The 18,381-nt window shown below is 28.8% G+C and overlaps 1 protein-coding gene across 5 annotated transcripts in view; it reads right to left on the reverse strand.

Moving 5' to 3' along the window:
• LOC142330773 (uncharacterized) overlaps window positions 1-18,381 on the reverse strand; it is a 507,371-nt gene that overhangs the window by 79,858 nt on the left and 409,132 nt on the right. For 4 of the 5 annotated variants that reach the window (XM_075376224.1, XM_075376226.1, XM_075376227.1 and 1 more), the window contains exons 4-8: window positions 17,806-17,895; window positions 14,161-14,445; window positions 8,283-8,492; window positions 6,027-6,158; window positions 817-903 (exon numbers count right to left, since the gene is read on the reverse strand). In XM_075376224.1, the coding sequence (XP_075232339.1) occupies window positions 817-903; window positions 6,027-6,158; window positions 8,283-8,492; window positions 14,161-14,445; window positions 17,806-17,895 (804 nt within the window). The remainder of the gene's footprint in view (window positions 1-816; window positions 904-6,026; window positions 6,159-8,282; window positions 8,493-14,160; window positions 14,446-17,805; window positions 17,896-18,381) is intronic. The other variant, XM_075376225.1, reaches the window with a different exon arrangement.

Consider the following 18,381-nt stretch of genomic DNA (forward strand, 5'->3'; position numbering starts at 1 on the left):
AAGAGTATTCAATTTGAATAAATTACATTGACATTGTTAATAAGTACAACAATTATAAAAGAATTAATAAAATTAAATACAAATACAATAGATAAGAATTCAACAATATAAGACAAAATTATTTACATTTGCATACCCATCATGTATAATAAAAACACATGCAAAATTTTTACAAATCAGCATCTTTAATAATACAATATCACATGTAATAGAGATAAAAAAACATTCAGTAAAAAAAAAAGTTCAAATAATATTTTAAATAAATAAGGTATAAATAAAATAATTTAAAAAAGACAGTGGTAAATTTTATTAAGAAATGACTAACAGAAGTTTTCAAAAATCATATCAGAAACACATCCAAGCTATATGTACAATAAACAAAAATTAAACTATTAACAAAATATTTAAATAAAATAAAAATGAATTCTCAAATATATATATATTAGAAATTACTAACAATTCGAGAACCCTGAATTCAAAAGGTTCCATATACTGCTAGGAATTAAACAATGGACCAATCAAAGGGGAAGCCTACACATACTAACCACTACACCGACTGACTGGGTCGGTTCATCACAATTTAGAGTACAACTTTATTTTAGTTTTTCTCCATTCCTCAGATAAGCCATACTTTTTTACTAACAACTTAAAAATGTTTAATCCAATCAGAACAGTTTCATTCGTATTAAAACATTAGACATTTGATTAACCAAACACCAAAGTTGTTTAATCAACTCCCACACAAGAAAGAATAAATTATATTAATTGCATATTCACGATCTAATACACTTAGATAAATTTAAATTAAGTACTTACTTGAATACTGCCAATGTTGTAAATTGGACTGTGTAGCAGTCGCCGCCGCAGCAGCTGGCCACACACTTCTATCATCGCAACCCACCACTGATAATAATAACAATAATAAGTAAAATAATGTAACACCCTAAATTTTTAAATTACAGTAGACCCCCACTATAATGACCTAACTGGTTTCAAGAGAGGATTCACACATCGGGGAATTGTAAGTTGAGCCCACAGCAATATTGCTGCAGATTCAGTAACAGGTCTATTTTTTTGTGAAATTAAATTATTAAATTAGTTTTTTCATAAAGCAATCTGATATCATGTTACTCTGTATTACATAAAAACACAGCTATCTAGCTGTATCATGGCCTTAAAACCAGACATCATTTCTTCTTAGCTGTGCATATTTGTCTTTCTTTTTCTGTTTAGCCTCCGGAACCACCAACTTTAGAGGATGATATATATGAATTTAAATGAACTGTAGTCTTGTACAGTCTCAGGTCGACCATTCCTGAGATGTGTGGTTGTGATGACAATAAATTTCCAGTAGCCACCTATTTCATCAATTCTGAATAGTATCATCTTCACCTACTACCTACATGTAAAGTTAGAACAATCAACAGCATCTAAAACATCTGCACTTATTACTTCATCTAGTATTATAATCTTGGATAATCAGGCTCATCTTCTAAACCAAAGAAATCACCCTTTTCTGATTCAATTGCTTACTCGGGTTTCATACTGGAATTGCTTTAATAACTGAACTGTTAATAATACCATAGTAGAAATACCTTTCTAATTAACAGGTTGACCCACGGTAATTTCATAATTTTTTTATCAAAAAAAAAGAAATGCTTTTACAGAAGTTTCAGTTTCTTTCACTTGAATTATTTGTTTTGAGACTTGAAAATATTTTCAGTGCTATTTTTTAGTTTTAAGTCCGATCAGTTACTTCAAGTAAAAAATAACATTTTTGCATGTTTTCGCTACTTGTGAGACTCCAGTGTGTAAATTTTTGACAATACATGTAGCAATGTTTCTGTTTTCAATTAAATTGGTTTTATCAACAAAATAAAACATCAAATTAATTATATACATTAATAAATATTAAATATATATATGTATATATCTTATTTTTATTGTTTAAAAAACTTTTGTCCATGTAATATAATTATATTCATGAAATATATTTATTATAGAATAGAAATAGCACGAGTCCTGGATTCACGATCAAACCAACGACATACAACTCCCTGTGGCAACTACATGCACACTATTGAATAACTTCAAGTAGGTGTCCAATCACCCTCATGTAAGAATTTTCAAAATTTTACATGAGAGAATTATTAGTCCCTCAAAAATTAATATGCCATAGTGAGTCAAATTCTCTAAGGGTGTCAACCTGTTAAATTGAATTCAATTTTACAAAATTTTGTTCTATCTCTTGGTAAGAGTCCTTCAAGTCTTTTAACATTGTCAGAGTAGCACTTTTTTTTTAATGTTTTGTCCTCGTTTTTAAATTATATATAACTAAACATGACAATTTAAATTTTAAGGATACTTCATTTACTTTCTTACCTGAATCACATCACTTAAGTTTCAGAATCTCGTGTTCCTCTAATCATCTTCCTCAGATTTTTTTTAACAAGAGACTGTCAATTTCCTTTTTCTATCATTATTATCACTCTAATTTATGGCTACAAATTTATATTAATTATTTTAATTATGTTGATAATTCATTCAACAGACATTAGTAACATATTTATTTAATGTAAATAAAAAACACTATAAAATAAACTTCATAGCAGTAAGTGCATCAGAAAGGATTTCCGGTTTTAGTTAAGAATAAATATTGTACTGCTGTAATATTTTTTGAAAATAATATTGTTTTCAGTGTTTTTTGTATTTCATATTACCCTATGTGTTCAAAATAATTAAAACTTGTAATTGATTTTTTGGACACTAATTCCTTCATACCAGATCGCATTTTGAATTATTGCAAGACTTTAGCATTACAGTAAAAATATTTTTTAAATTTAATTGTTTTTTTACAGACTTACTTTTTTTACATTATTATTTTCAGTATTCACATGGTGGGAGTGAGGGATAAAAATGAATTTTCTTTACATTTTGAGATATGAGGAGAATGAAAATACCATTCACTTAAAATGGGGTTTCTAAATACCCACATATAAAATTTTGTGACTCAAAGATCTAAGAAAACTATTTGATTAATTTCACTGAAATTTAGATATGCTGTAGTAAAGTACCTGAAGTTGTGCATGTGAAAATTTGATGAAAATTGGTAGAGTTGTCTTGACTTACACTTAATTTAAGGTCACAAAAAGGATCTCGTATGTTATCTATCAAAACTGGATTAAATCATGCTCTTAAACTAATGCTTTCATAATAACTAAAGCTCCATTTAAGAACAAATAAAATAAACTGCAGCACAAGTAGTTTTATTGCAAATACATTTAACCATACCTTTTTCTGAATTATTATTTTTGTACTATTTATTTTTTATTTAATTAATGTTTTTTTTTAACTAATTAAGTTGTATTTTTTATCAGTATTACTGTTGGTATAATTTAAAAAATGTTTACTATGAAATACATTTTAAAATAATTAGCTTAAAATTTGATGTATACTTCAATGAAGCCATAATTTTCATGAAAACATTAGTTTAAGTGTATGATTTAATTCACTGGTGAAAGGTAACAGAGAAGATCAAAATAAAATAATGAAGTCAGTCTTTTTTTCTAACTTCAGCCCCTACGAACCGATTCAATTAAAAATCAATACGGCTATATTCCCAATAGGTTTAGATCAGCCCACCAAGTTTCATCAAAATCGGTTAAGATTTGTTCCGGTAGAAACGACAAAAAAATCTTACACATGTATATAATCATGACCAGGTGCAGTAGCAATTTCCAAATTCTTTGGAAATCCACTAATGACACACACACAACTCTTGTATACCATACTACAAAACGCATGATAACAGAAATTTTGTGATTAAAATGTTAAAAACGTTGAGAACTCACATCAGAACAAAAGATTTTTTTTATTTTCAAAATTTTAAACCATCAACGTAAAACTGCAATCATGTTTAAAAATACTGTATGAGGGAAACAAAATAGAGTAAAAATGAAATAAAACCAATATTGGAAAGGAAGAAATTTAAAATGAAAGAAAAGTCAAGTTTTGGTTTAAGAGGTAATATAAAAAACATTTATTACTACTTCTGTACTGATTCATAGACAGCAATAAATATCGTACCTCTGTGTGATCCATCAATCACTAAGTTTTAGTAAATAAAGAGGGTTGTTACAGCAAGCAGTCATAATTCAGGGGTCTACTGCACAAATACACGCTAAGATAATTGTTACCTAAGCAACGAACAGACCAGAATAACTTAGAATGAACTTCTTTAAGACACATAAACATATGACTCCACTGATACCGTTATTCATTATCAATAACAAGCTAAGTAACATATGCGCTGATTATGATATATGATTATATGTAATATGATTATGACTATAATATAATTATATGTTTATAGATGATGCTGCTATGTACTTTGTGTCTGTTCGTTGCTTGTCATGTTATAAATATCAATTTTACACAGTAAAACTGCATTAAAATCTTCTATAAACTTTAAGAAATAATTCAATTGCACACTAATCTACAAACTAACCTTAATTCTAAAGTCCACTGATATCACCTAATCTATCTTTCATTACAATCATCATGACTACTTAATTTTCATCCATACATAAAAAAACTTTTGCATTAATAAAAAATTAATTAAACAAAAATCCTTTTAAATTCAATTTTACACTCTTTATGGAAATAATCATTCAGACAGCACTATTTTCAAGAGATATCATTAATAACGTATAGTTTTGATTGATTGTATGATATTCTGAAATTCTCTACATAACTTTGTTTATACAGGGGTCATCATATAAGCAATACTGCCACTTATATACTTCTTGACTCCAGGCTACAATGAGACAACTGAATGGTGGCTATGCGGTAATTTTGAGTCTTTATTGTTAAAATACAAATCAGGCCTGACCTCAAACATATAGTCTATCTGTTGCACAGGAAGCAACAAACCTCTGTGCCACAATTTAACAAATTTTACTCTAGAATTAACAAATAATAAAATCAGTCCATAAATAAATACCAAGAGACAAAAAATCTCCATTTAATTATTAAATATATGTTCATAGCAAAATGAAATTTGTTACTTTGTACATAAAAAAAAAGTCACACCATACATCATAAATATATTGGTACCAAATGCTATAAATTATTATCATAAAATATTTATTTATTTATTTAATTTCATAATATCAAATATTTTGTTCCAACAATATCTTGCCTTTTCAATAATTCTCAATAAACAATTAGTTCTTGTTGCCACCTTACGGTTACCACTGAACAGCATTCAATTCAATTTGTTCATAAATTCAAAAAATTCATCAATAAATTTATTCATTCATACATTTCAATCCATCACTTAAAAAATGTATCTATAAATTTTAATAACACAAACTACTTAAGCAAAACAAAAACCAGATCACAGTAAATACAATCTAACAGACTGGAAGTTATTTGTTGCAATAATTATACCGTAAATTACTTGTACACAGCATTACCAAAATAATTACACAGCTAACTAACTAATGAACACATAAAAATACTCCACATGCACAGTTCAACCTCCCAAATTTTATTCAACATAATTTTATAAATAGATCCATCTTTAAATACTTACAATAAAAAAAAATTGTCACGCGTAAAATCTTAAAATGTCATTTTTATTAGCTAGCAAAAGCCAAACATCTGTAATGTGCAAAATTACAGGCAGTTGAGGCATTTGTATGACAATAAATGCATGCATATTCACAATTCAATTTCAGATAACTATCACGTGAACACAGCAGGTACTCTTTATCAGATAACATGCTGTCTTCTGATCCGGCCTAACAATTAACTAAAACAGAATCGGGTATTTCTTTTATAAAGCAAATGCATGGATTAAATAGAAATTTAAATTTTTCAAATAGTAATTTTGACTTTTTCAATTGCAATAAATGTACTGAAGGCAAAGATGTACCTATTAAATTAAGGAAACCAGTAAACAGTCACATAAAAATATTAATTTAACGTATATCAACCATAAAAGTGATTAATTCTATACTTACACAATGGTGGTAATGGATGCGGTGCTGGAGGAGGAACTTGTGGATCATCACGATGCCTATTATGGTGATGATGATCTTGTGATGATCGCTGTCTTGCAACTGCGATACCAACTGGAATATTCGAGTTTGAACCTAAATTAATAAAAATAAATAAATCAGTACATTTTCTTACTTGTATACAGTGAAAATATTTATAATAGCAAAACCACTATTAAAAATAATGTTGATTCATCACACTTCAACATCAACTGGGGATAATTTTTCATATAAAAAAAAATTAAATGTTACTTTACACGTAATTAATTTTTTTTTATAAATTTCATCTTAAAATGTTGAGTATAAAGTAAAATTACATGTTGTTTTCAGTATAAATGTCTATGGCTGGCAGAGGTTTTTTTTTAGGATTATTAGATTGGTGAAAATATTTTTTCTAGACTTAACTTTTTTTAAACTATGTGCATAGTGCAACAAGGAAGTTGAATTCTGACAACCACAGCTGATCAACATGAGAAATTTCCAATCTTTAAATGAGACAGCTCACAGCGGCAGCAGACATCAGCACAGACATGCTGGTAGACTGAGTCAGATGAATTTTTGGAATAAAATGTTCTTTCTGGTTTCAGATATAAGAGCATTTACTTAAACAATAATTAAAAACTAAATTTAAAAATTTAAGATAATTTTCTGAAAATAATTTTTTGAGTTTTGTTTTAATTTTTGAGACGATTACTGTTTTTACTTTATAATATTTTGTTTTTATATCATAATAATAGATACAGAAACTCTATAACAAGTGTTTTTAAGAACTACATCAATCTTCAATAAAAATCTTAAATTTTCTTTAAAATGGAATAAAAAGTTTCTATCTCCATTTTAAAACAATCAAAAAACTTGTCACGGGCTCTCTTTAATTGAAAAAAAAAACTCTTGTGCAGCTCTATGGAAAAACAACTTTTCATTTCAGATGCCCTCACCATTTTGGAATCAGAAACACATTATTTTTCAGAGTACAATGAACTACATATACCTTCAATTAACGAGAAGACCCTCCACATAAGCATCAAATTTCCTCACTCAAACTGCATAAGCATGTATGAAAAATACATCACTACACAGTCTCAATTTGTGGTTATGTTGACTGCTATTGACCTTATATTGAGCATAAATGAAAAACAATTAAACCAATCTTCATCAAATTTTCATATGCACAACTTCAGGTAGATTATTACAGCATATCTAAATTTCAATGAAATTGATCAAGTAGTTTTGGGAATTTTAGAGCCAAAAGTTTTATACATAGTGCCCTCTCATTCTCTCTCTCTCTTTCTATATATATATATATATATATACAAAAGGAATTTACATATTAAGTGAATGGTATTTTCATACTTCTCACATCTCAAAACGTAAAATTCTTTTTCGACTCCCCCCAATTCCACCATGCGACCAAAAATAGTACTGTATTCTTTTGAAGTCAGTAAAAAAAAAGATAATAGTATTCACCATAAGCCTCTCTAAACTTATCAATATGATAAACACCACTTATTTCAATTTAATGCTGCATTTTCTATAGTTATTGGTAAAAAAAGTAGCTTCTTCATCACTACTACCATTTCTTTGCCTATAATTTTTCTCCATTATCAACCCCCAACTATGCTGACAACCAGCTCATGTTTGCACTATCTGCCGGAAAACACTTCCTGTTTTCACTATGCACATACCCTAAATCTTCATGGAAATTATTTCATTGTAATAACCAGATGTCTAAAAAAATTTCATTTTTTAGTGATAAAAGAAAGTAAAGCAATTTGACCAAAGAGTTTTGAAAATGTAAATTTTCGTAGAATATGTTAAACTAGAAAATCACATTCAGGACACCATCGGGGGAAAGAAAAAATATCATTTTAAAATTGTTAAAAGACAGGCCATATATGCTTCATCAGAATAAACTCAATGAAAACATCCCACACTTTCCAATCAGCCAGTCTACCACTGATTATCTTTAAAAACAATAAATCAATCCTCCTACAAGTGTCTTATTATTGAAAAATATTTTCAACTCCTCCTTGGCAGAGTAATAGTTCCTGGCTTTCATCCAGAAGATTTTGTAACTAAATCTCAGCAGTCAAGTTTGGCATTTTTTCTAATGCTATATAATATATCAACCTGAAAAAATTGTAATTAGAAGGACCAAACTGTTGATTCTAAAGAAAATAAATAATAATTTACAAGAAAAAAAAATTATAATAGACTAACCAGTAGTTAAATTAGTAGCAGGTGTATTATTCTGGACAGGATCAGGTAATTCTTGTTTAACCCTGACACTTGTTGTCACCTCTGCTACTTGACATGGAGTCGAGGAAGGCTCCTTTTTTACAACAGATAAACTAACTGGTGTCGTTCTAGAACAACCAGATTCTGTAACGGAAATTGAAGATGAAGAGTTACTTAATTTTTTTGATGACACTGAAATAAATTTAAAAAAATATATTTTAACAAAATGCTGAACCAATTAAATATTATTGAAGAAAAAAAACAGTATTGTAAATATGTAAGAAAAACTACAAATTTTGCAATGCCTCATTTTTTCTGTACATGAATTATTACTATAATAAACAATGCCTTACATAAAATAATCAAATATAAATCCAAACTGCCCATCAAAATCTAAAATGATACAATTAAAGGAAACAAACAATAAGACAATCTAATCTTATCAATCAAAAAACAGAATACAACCTTTTTAATAGATTCACTGAATTCAATTTCAAAAATCTTAAAATAAAAATTTGATTAATGTTATAGTAATTTGATAGCTGTAAGGGAAAACTATACTTTTTTTTTGTTTTTTTTTTTTTAGTGTGAACTGAATACGTAATAAATTGACAACAGCAATTAAAAAAATGTAAAACAAACAAAACTCAAAATTATTAAATTTATATAAGACTGGAAAAACTTAATGTATTCCTCCTTACACCAGAATTTAACTAATTAAAATTAATTCTTATCACTTCTAATCATTATTTTCTCTTATAAAGTAAAGACGGACAAAAAGGAAATTTTTATTTCAAATTCTGAAAATATGTTATTAATTAAATAAATAATTAATAATGTAAAGAAAAATTTGTGAACAGGTTCAGGAATCTTGAGGAGATTATAACATATAAACTCAAAGAAAAACAGAGACGCCAAAACAGGATAAACGAACTCATCAAAGCACAACACCTTACAAGGAACATATCATCATTATCAGGAAAATAATAAAAATGTTATGAAACAGTAAAAGTAACTTAAAACGGATCACAGAAATTAAAGAAGATATGAAGGAACTCAAAATTACAATAGAAGAGTTGGAAAACAAAACGGCAAAATCAAGAACCTCCAAGACAAAAAGACCACACTACAAACAAAAATCAGTACTTACGTATTAACGCCACCGCAGCTACAGCTTTATTTAAAAACAAAGTAGTCAATCTGATTTCAGTGGAAAATGGGCCGATATAGAGTTTAACATAGATTCAAAACAGTTTCTTTATTAATTTTAATAAATGGATTTATTTTATAAATATAATTTAACCAAACTTAACCTACGCTCGCTTCACTCATTAACCTTGACTAATTATCAGGAGTGTTTTGATTATTTAAATAATAAATAATTGCAATAATTACTGAATTTATTAAATAAATAATAAAAAAATTACGGTGTTAATTAGTCAAGATTAGCGAGCGTAGGTTAAGTTTGGTTAAATTATATTTATAAAAAGAATAAATATAAATAACTATTTATTAAAATTAATAAAGAGACTGTTCATTTTCCACCAAAATCCGATTGACTACTTTGTTTTTAAATAAAGCTGTAGCTGCGGTGGCGTTAATACGTAAGTACCCAAAAATCAAACAATAGGAAGGGTGATTTCAAACGAAGAAGGAAAATTAAGATTTGATAGAATGAAGAAATATTGGGCAAAAAAAGAAACAATTATGCCATGTTTATAGTATCATTATGAAACATATCAAAATGTTCAGCAAAACTTTTGGGTGCTAATCCCCCTTGACAAAAAAAAAATTGGATCCTACTCTATTCCTTACTGTTTATTACAAGTTTATTAATTAAAGCCACAACTTGATAAACAGGTTAATTATCAGAAATTCAAATCGAGTAATAACTTAAAAATAATTAAAGATACTGATCTGAAATTTAACAGGTAATAAGGTAATAAAATTGGCTAGTCTGTGTAAGAATTTGAATGTGATTGGTCCAGGGAGTTTTTAGTAACAACAAGCTGTTAGGTACACAAAAGAAAGCTAAAAGAAACCATACTTTTATCTGTCCTCATTATAGTAAAATATTTTGTTTTTGTTCCAAAATCAGATGGCAGTTATTTTTGTAAAGCCTTGAGACTCAATTGCAAATACTTTCTATGCTGATTGTAATTTCATTACCTACCAACAGATGTAATACAGTAGAAGTTACTGTATTTCAAAAAATTGGTAGTAAATCTCAGTAGTTTTTTTTCTATAAATATTCACATCCGTAAAAGTACTTAACAGAGGTAACAAAAAATACCCCATACAAATAAAATTAATTTTAACAAAATAATTATACACTACTGATTTCAAAGAAACAGAAACACTGATTTGTTTATTTTCTATTATTTAGCTAATTTTTCTTCTAGCTGTAATGAATAAAGCATTTGAGGTATATCTACATCTACCAGTCAGTTTCTTTGCAAAAGTAATGATGTTTACTAAACTTGGTAACTTTATTATGAAGTGAACAGAATGAAGATACCAGTTTTAGGGCTAAATAAGGCCCATTCTGATAGTTTCACGGGTTACAATACAATAAATGCGGGTTTGGTGAAGAAGTCAATAAGAAACAACATTTTCACATTCCCTAGCGAACCTTGAAATATCACAATTCTACAATTAAAACAAACTAGTATTGCAGGAAACTACACAACATAATCTCTTTTATAAGAGACTGACATTTCTTCATATGAATAATCGGGCCCGTCTTTTAAAAATATAATATAAAACGTCTTTTTAAAATATAATATAAAACATATATTACTGTGTCTTATAATATTTAAAACTTATATTACTGTGTCTACACAGGCACAGTAATATAATATAGGCTAGCAGCCAAACCACACACACACATATTCATTCTTTTTTAACTTCATCATTTTAACTTATAATTAATATTTTTATTAATTGACAACATATTTTTACGTATGGAATTTTTAAGTTTTAATTTTTATCTTAAATGTTAAATTTAAAATTAAAAATGTTATTCATTTTAATTCCATTTTGATTTGAATTGATTTTAAAGTTTATATCCAAAGTTTTAACAAATTTTGTTTTATTATATTTATCAAGATTTTATTTTGTTAATGTTGTGTATTTATAACATGTAATTTTATGTGAATTAAATGATTGTATCAACTGAAGATGCGAGAAATCATGAAAGTATTCTTGTGCATATATAAAGATATAAGGTAAGTCTCATCCTATCTAATTTAATTTTATTCTGTACTTCATGGATCAAGTTACTTATTTATATTTGTATAATAGTAGAGAGGAATACAAGTCTTAAAATTGACTTTAAAAATATATATTTATACTATGATATAACATATTATAGGAATAGGAAGAACTATAATGAATAACAATAAATAACATCACAAAAGTTACCGTTTTATCATTTGTGCAAAATAAATTTTATCATTTGTACTGAGTGGCATAGGGAAACATAAATTTGGAAATAGCAATCGCAGCCTTGAGGAGCTAGTACAAAGGTGGGAGTGGCATCCTTCTGTGCACAACTACCTGCCATTTAGTAATCATGAACCAGTGGGACAGTACACAATATGCATTTGCCATGAAGGCATTTTACAAGAATGGAGACAGTGTGACTGCTCCTCAAACAGGAATTCCAATATTACAATTTAGGACATCAGGGTCGTGTTTCATCTTGCTACACCATCAAGACGGGTTCACTTATAAAAAAGAAACTACCAGGAGATCAATGAATTCAACGAACCCCCGAAAACATTGAAGCAGTTCAGGCCTCAATTGAAAGGAACCTACAACGATCGGCAACAAAGCACACAGCAGCACTGAACTTAAACCGAACTGTCCGACAACCCTTATGTTGGATGAGACTCAATTCCATATCAGCAGGTATGTAAACAAGCAGAATTGCTGATATTGGGCAGCTGAAAATCCTTGTCAACTGCATAAACAACCATTGTAGAGCCAAAAGGTTACAGTTCGGTGTGTCGTATCAACATGAGGTGTGATTAGACCTTATTTCTTTGAGGATGAGAGTGGAAATGCAATGACAAAAATGTCTGAACGATATGTTGATATGCTCAAAATTTAGTAGCAGAATAACATCAAAACTTTCCTGATCTTCATAATCTTTGGTTTCAGAAAGAGGAACCACACACAATATTGCCAGGGTTCAACGGCAGCCATTCGACAGCTCTTTGATAACTAAGTAATTTCATAGTTTGGCAACATTTATTGTACTCCAAGATCACCAGTTTTGTCGGTGGGAAATTTTTTCTTATGGGGCCACTTCAAAAGTAAAGTGAACACCAATCGCCAAATTGAAAACAAAGATTCGAGAAATCACTGCAATTCTCACGGAAGTGTTTCAAAGTGCCTTGTAAAGTCTCAGCAATAGCTTCCAGAAATGCATACATTCAAATGACCATCTTATGAACACTGTTTTTTGAAATCTTTTGTGATGGGACACTTAAGAGCACGTATTTTACTTTTTGTTTTCAAAAATAAAACTTGTAAATTCATTTTTACTACTTTTAGAATTACTTAAACATTTCCTACTTCCTTGTTCCACACTGTATTTATCATTAGTATTCATTACTTATTTGGTTTCATTGGTTTTTATCATTGTAATGAGGTATGTGTTTATTCCTAACTCTGCTCTGATTGTAAATGGTAGAGATTTTAATACTATTTAGTTGCTTATGTGGCAATGATAAGGTTCTTGCTAGTCAATTATTTCCTGATGATTAGGAACATTACACGTAATATATTCCCATTACCCCACCTTTTACTCCAGTAGCGGTAAAACATTTCTAAAATATAAAGCCACACTTGCATGCAGATGCACACACCCATTGTCTGTGTGTGTGTGTGTGTGTGTGTGCACACGCATGCAAGAGTAATAGGGTGGGAGGGGGTGTATAAGTTTTAGTACTTCAGTACTTTTAACTCCAGATCTCACTGAGAAAGAGTTAAGACCTTTGTGAAGTAATAAAAAATGAAAAGCAGAATACTAAAAAATAGACTTAACTACCATAAACAATTTTAAATACCAATTGAATTATAAAATAAATACTTATTCATAACTAAGAACTGCAACAGATGTTAAAAATGTTAACTCTTAGCGACATTTTGAAAAATATACTTTGTATCAAATCCTAGAAGAAAAATCTCTAGCTTTAATAATTTTTTGAAATAGTTTTAGTTCTCCATCAACCTCCATGAAAGATTAGTAGCACAGCAACCAGCACCTTTCATCCAGAGATTTCAGGTTCAAGCCACCCACCTGTTGAGTAGCTAAATAAATTTTTCACTATTATTATTATAATTTTTCTTACTAAATGATAGAATGTTCCTAATCATCAGGAAACCTTATCCACAATATATTAGCAACAAAATACTATTAAAGTTTCTACCATTTACAATCGGAGATGTCCAGACTGTTAAGGGAAAAACTGTCCCGCCCTGAAACTTTTCCCACCCCAAAAAAAAAGCAAAGTAGATTATAGCACATAGTTTGGAACAAAAGGAAAAATTAATTTAACTTTTTTATAGATAGTAAATAAGAACATAGTAAACATAGATCTGCTTTCTCCAATGCTACCAACAGCTCCTACATAACACCAAGAAAGCACTGCTGTACATAAAAGTCACAGGTAAATGGGTGATCATTTTCCTTTACCTCCACACATAACGTATAATTAAATTCATTTGTCTTATAAAAAAGTAAACTACAGAAAATTTTCAATAAACAGTTTAGTAAGTGAAATTCAAAGCCAGAACAATCCCTTAAAATAAAATACATCTTAAGATTGAAACTAAGAGTTAATACACTAACCTGAAGAACATGCACAGCTGTTCCTGAGTGTACTATTTTCTTGTTTAATTTGCGGCAATTCATCCCACGATCGTCTATTATTATTAATAGTACTGGTATTACTGCTGTTGCTACCATTAATGGTAGCACTTTTAGATAACCGTGACTTATGCTGGGTAACAGGCAATGCGGCAGCAGCTGGTGCATGTGGTGCTGCAGAATGGGACGGTATATGACCCGGTATTACTGAAGATATACCAGTATGACTACTGTGTACAGTACTAAGATTATAACCAATTGACTCTGCTGAAAAAACAAAATTAAATATAAGCAATGAAACTAAATATAAATACTAAATATAAGAAATGAAATTTTAATTGCAAATTTATAACAGACTTCCAAGTACACTGGTTTATTTTTTTATGTATATATACAATAGAAAAAAGAAATCTGACTTCATAGTATAACATCTGGCATATTAGTAAGTTTAAAACAATTTTTAACATAATTCCCTTCGCTTATAACATTTCACAATAAGATGAAAAGGAGAAAAAAATAGCATTGTAAAAAAATAAAAAGCTGGATTAATTTTTTTCACGTGATAGTAAAACCAAAATTTCTCCTTAAAATGATCTTACTTCAAATTTTATTGAGTTTTGATTTGTTTGTAAAAATAAATTTTCAAATAGTCATTAAAAAAACATACAACACATTTTAATTTTTAAAAAAATCTACTTTTAAGGATTTAATTATATAAGCACAAATACTACAGTAGATCTAATGTTACAATATTCATAAAATAGTATACTAGTGATGTGAATATATTAAAATTCAATTTTTCATCAAAATAATGATATTCCTTATATCAAATGAGATACTAATCATTTTATATTAAATACTAGATGGAACTAGCAATCCCCAAAAAGTTAAAATCAATAATCAAAAGTAAAACCACATGAGTTAATAAAAATATGCTAAATCCAAGATCATTTTTTTTCAGTTTACAGATGAGGACATGTCTTGGATACTAAACATTACTAGAAAATAATTTAAGTAATTTTTATCAAGATATTGTACATTTAAAAAACTAAGTCTCAAATAATCACCAATCTCATGTAACTGCTTATAATTACTTTTTATCTGTTTTTTAAGAAAACAAAAAAATTACAAAATTTTTTTAAAAGTATATTAATTTATCTTGCAATTTTTTTCATGATTTTGTTTAGTTTTTAGTTACTCTTTTCATATTATTGTAAATTCCTATCGCTCAAATAGAATTTTTCAACAGTGAATTGTGATACAGTAATAATGTATCATATTAATGTTCCTAATGTATTACACTGGGCTGTAACCTTACATTGCAAAGTTTCTTCATTTATATAGTCAACTATTTCCCACCATGGGAATAATTAAATCTCACACTGACATAAAACTCATAAAATGACCTAACCGGTTCATTTCACTTCAAAAATGTATTTCTTTGTCTAATGAATAACAAAAATTCGGAGAAGTACAAAGAAATATAATAAGAAAATACCTGAACACACCTTTTAACACCTCTATCCAAAAAAGTTAAATAATCAGATTTCTTCCATTACTATTAGAAGTCAAGTTTCTTTTTGTAGAACCTTATCACAGGAAACAAAACTGATAACTGAAAAAATTACGACCGTAGAATAAAATGTTTAATTACTAAAAAAATTCATTCAATATATTACGTAAAAATAACACGAAAAGGGAATTTATCATTACATTAATACAGTTGAATTTTTAAAACTATTTTTTTAGTACACAAAGGACAAAATTGTAACTGAATAGGAAAAATCGTCTGTAAGTTTTACGGTTAATTACACAAGAATATAATAAATTGATTATACGTTTCCGATAATAGTTACAAAAACACAATTAAAATTCCAAGGAAAGAATATTACACTGAACAAAACTGTTGTAACAAAGTGTTTCTTGTAAATTAAATGAAATTACAACTGCACTATAACAGGCTAACGGTTATTAAATCACATCACTAACCTAACCTATATCGTACTATCCTGTGGGATTTCGCGTTCGAGATAACTCGCAACTAACTTCCAAAATAACTGTCATTAACACTCATTTATCTAAATTAAACGAAGATCAAGGAATGATCAGACGAACTTTTCATTTTAACTCGGCTCCGCATGAGTTATCTATTAAAGTAGCTCTAAATATAACTTTAATTCCCGCCAACATTGTATTCCAATCCAAAACTGATTAGTGATCCAATTAAAAAAAAAGTAGATAATAATAACAGCTCCTCGAATAGAATAAACTAAATAATAATCCACACTAAAGAGAAAAATTACAGTAATCACAAAGAGTACTACTGATAATTCACACTATACAACCACCGTAAACAACGCGTACGAACTAATGACGAAAAGATTAACACCGTATACATAACTCATACAGTCACCTCTATCGGAGGAAAGTCTAACTACTTAACTGATAATTAGCCCCGGCGTGTGACAACGTTTCGTCGGCTACAAACATGTGATGATTATTAGGAAGGCCACGAGATCGAACAACGTAAGGAGACTCAAACGAACGTTATAACAAATATACATAAAATGAAATGGGGAAATTCAGTTAACTTGTATGTATATATATATATAACACATATTACCAGCATGCCCAAATAAAATACATCGATTTGCCAGCAAACAGCAAAAGAAAAACTAGTCTTTTTTTTTTTTTTTAATTTTTATCTGTCAAGCTACAATTTCTTTTCGAAAAGCAAAGTTAACTATTTAATTAATTTTTAAATGTAACATAACAGGAATTAAACAGAAAGAATCACGGTTAAAACTACTCCAGTAAGGTAATTTTTACTTCCTTGTACGAAGTAAAGGAAGTATTGTGATCGCGAAAAATTTCGGTTTTCAAATTTCAACGGAAATATCCATTTACACCATCATTGAATCCATTTTGACTAGTTTCGGCGTGACTTTTGTATGTATCTCGCATAACTCAAAAACGATTAGCCGTATGATAATGAAATTTTTTATTTAGGACTGTTGTAACATCTAGTTATGCACCTGCCCTTTTGATTACAATCGACTGGGCCGAAAGTGACAAAAACGAGCCCAAAATCCAATTTTTTTTGGATCTTGGACTTTTTCTTAACTGAAGTAATAAGCCCTCATTGAGAGATTTCAATGATATATCACAAGTGGTACTTATTTTCATCGGTTCTAGATTTATAGCCAAATAAAAATTGTATTAATGAAATAGTTGGATCTTACAAGGGGAAGGCACATCGGTTCAAATCCAACTTCATCACCTTTTTCTTAACTTTTTTTTAAAATTTAAATAAGTCAAATTTAATTAAGATTGTCCAAAATAATTAGTTACCAGTATAAATTCCACAAGAAGTGTTAAAAAAAATAATAAACTAAATTAATGGAAGCTAAAATTAACAATAATTCTTACGACGCAGAAAGTTGATTGAGCTGCAAAGCCTAAGTACTAACATAACGCAATCAATCGCAATATCTACACGTATAAGACTTCAAATAATTAAATCAATAAGGCATCTATCAACATCGCAATACACGGCAGAGAAATGTTATCTTAAATTAACACAAAATCTTAATATTTAAAAAAATATTATTTCAATTATTTGTTTACCTTTATGTGGACTTAATAAAGCATGATATGGTGAACTTTGTCTGGGCACTGCATAACCTGGCTCTGGGAACAACGAATATACGCCATACCCTGAAAAACAAACAGTAAAAATTAATTTTATATAATTTTAAAAACTAACCTACTGATGTAATAGTACAAACTTAAGTTAAAAATTCTATCGCAATAAATGCGTCAGGAGTGCGGATTTCGGTTTTTCTTAAGAAAGAAATCACTGCACTCGTTTAATGATTTTTGAAAATAATAATGCTTTCGGTATTTTTTTTGTATTTCATGTTATGTTAGTGTCAGGAGTTCAAAACGATTAAAAGTTAAAAATTGATTTTTTGTACATCAACCTCTTTTTTTTCTCTAACTCCGGTTTCTGGAACAGATTCTCATGAAAATCAACAGGGTTCTATTTCCAATAAGTTTAAGGGCTCTATTTCCAGCAAGTAACGTCAAAATCAGTTAAGATTTATTTGGATCTAGAAAAACGGAAGAAAAATCTAATACATACATGTATGTATACGTATACAATAAACTTGACCTGGCGCAGTAACGATTTCGAAGTTTTTT

This window comes from Lycorma delicatula, chromosome 9, assembly GCF_047948215.1.
Source record: "Lycorma delicatula isolate Av1 chromosome 9, ASM4794821v1, whole genome shotgun sequence".
NCBI classification, from domain to species: domain Eukaryota; kingdom Metazoa; phylum Arthropoda; class Insecta; order Hemiptera; family Fulgoridae; genus Lycorma; species Lycorma delicatula.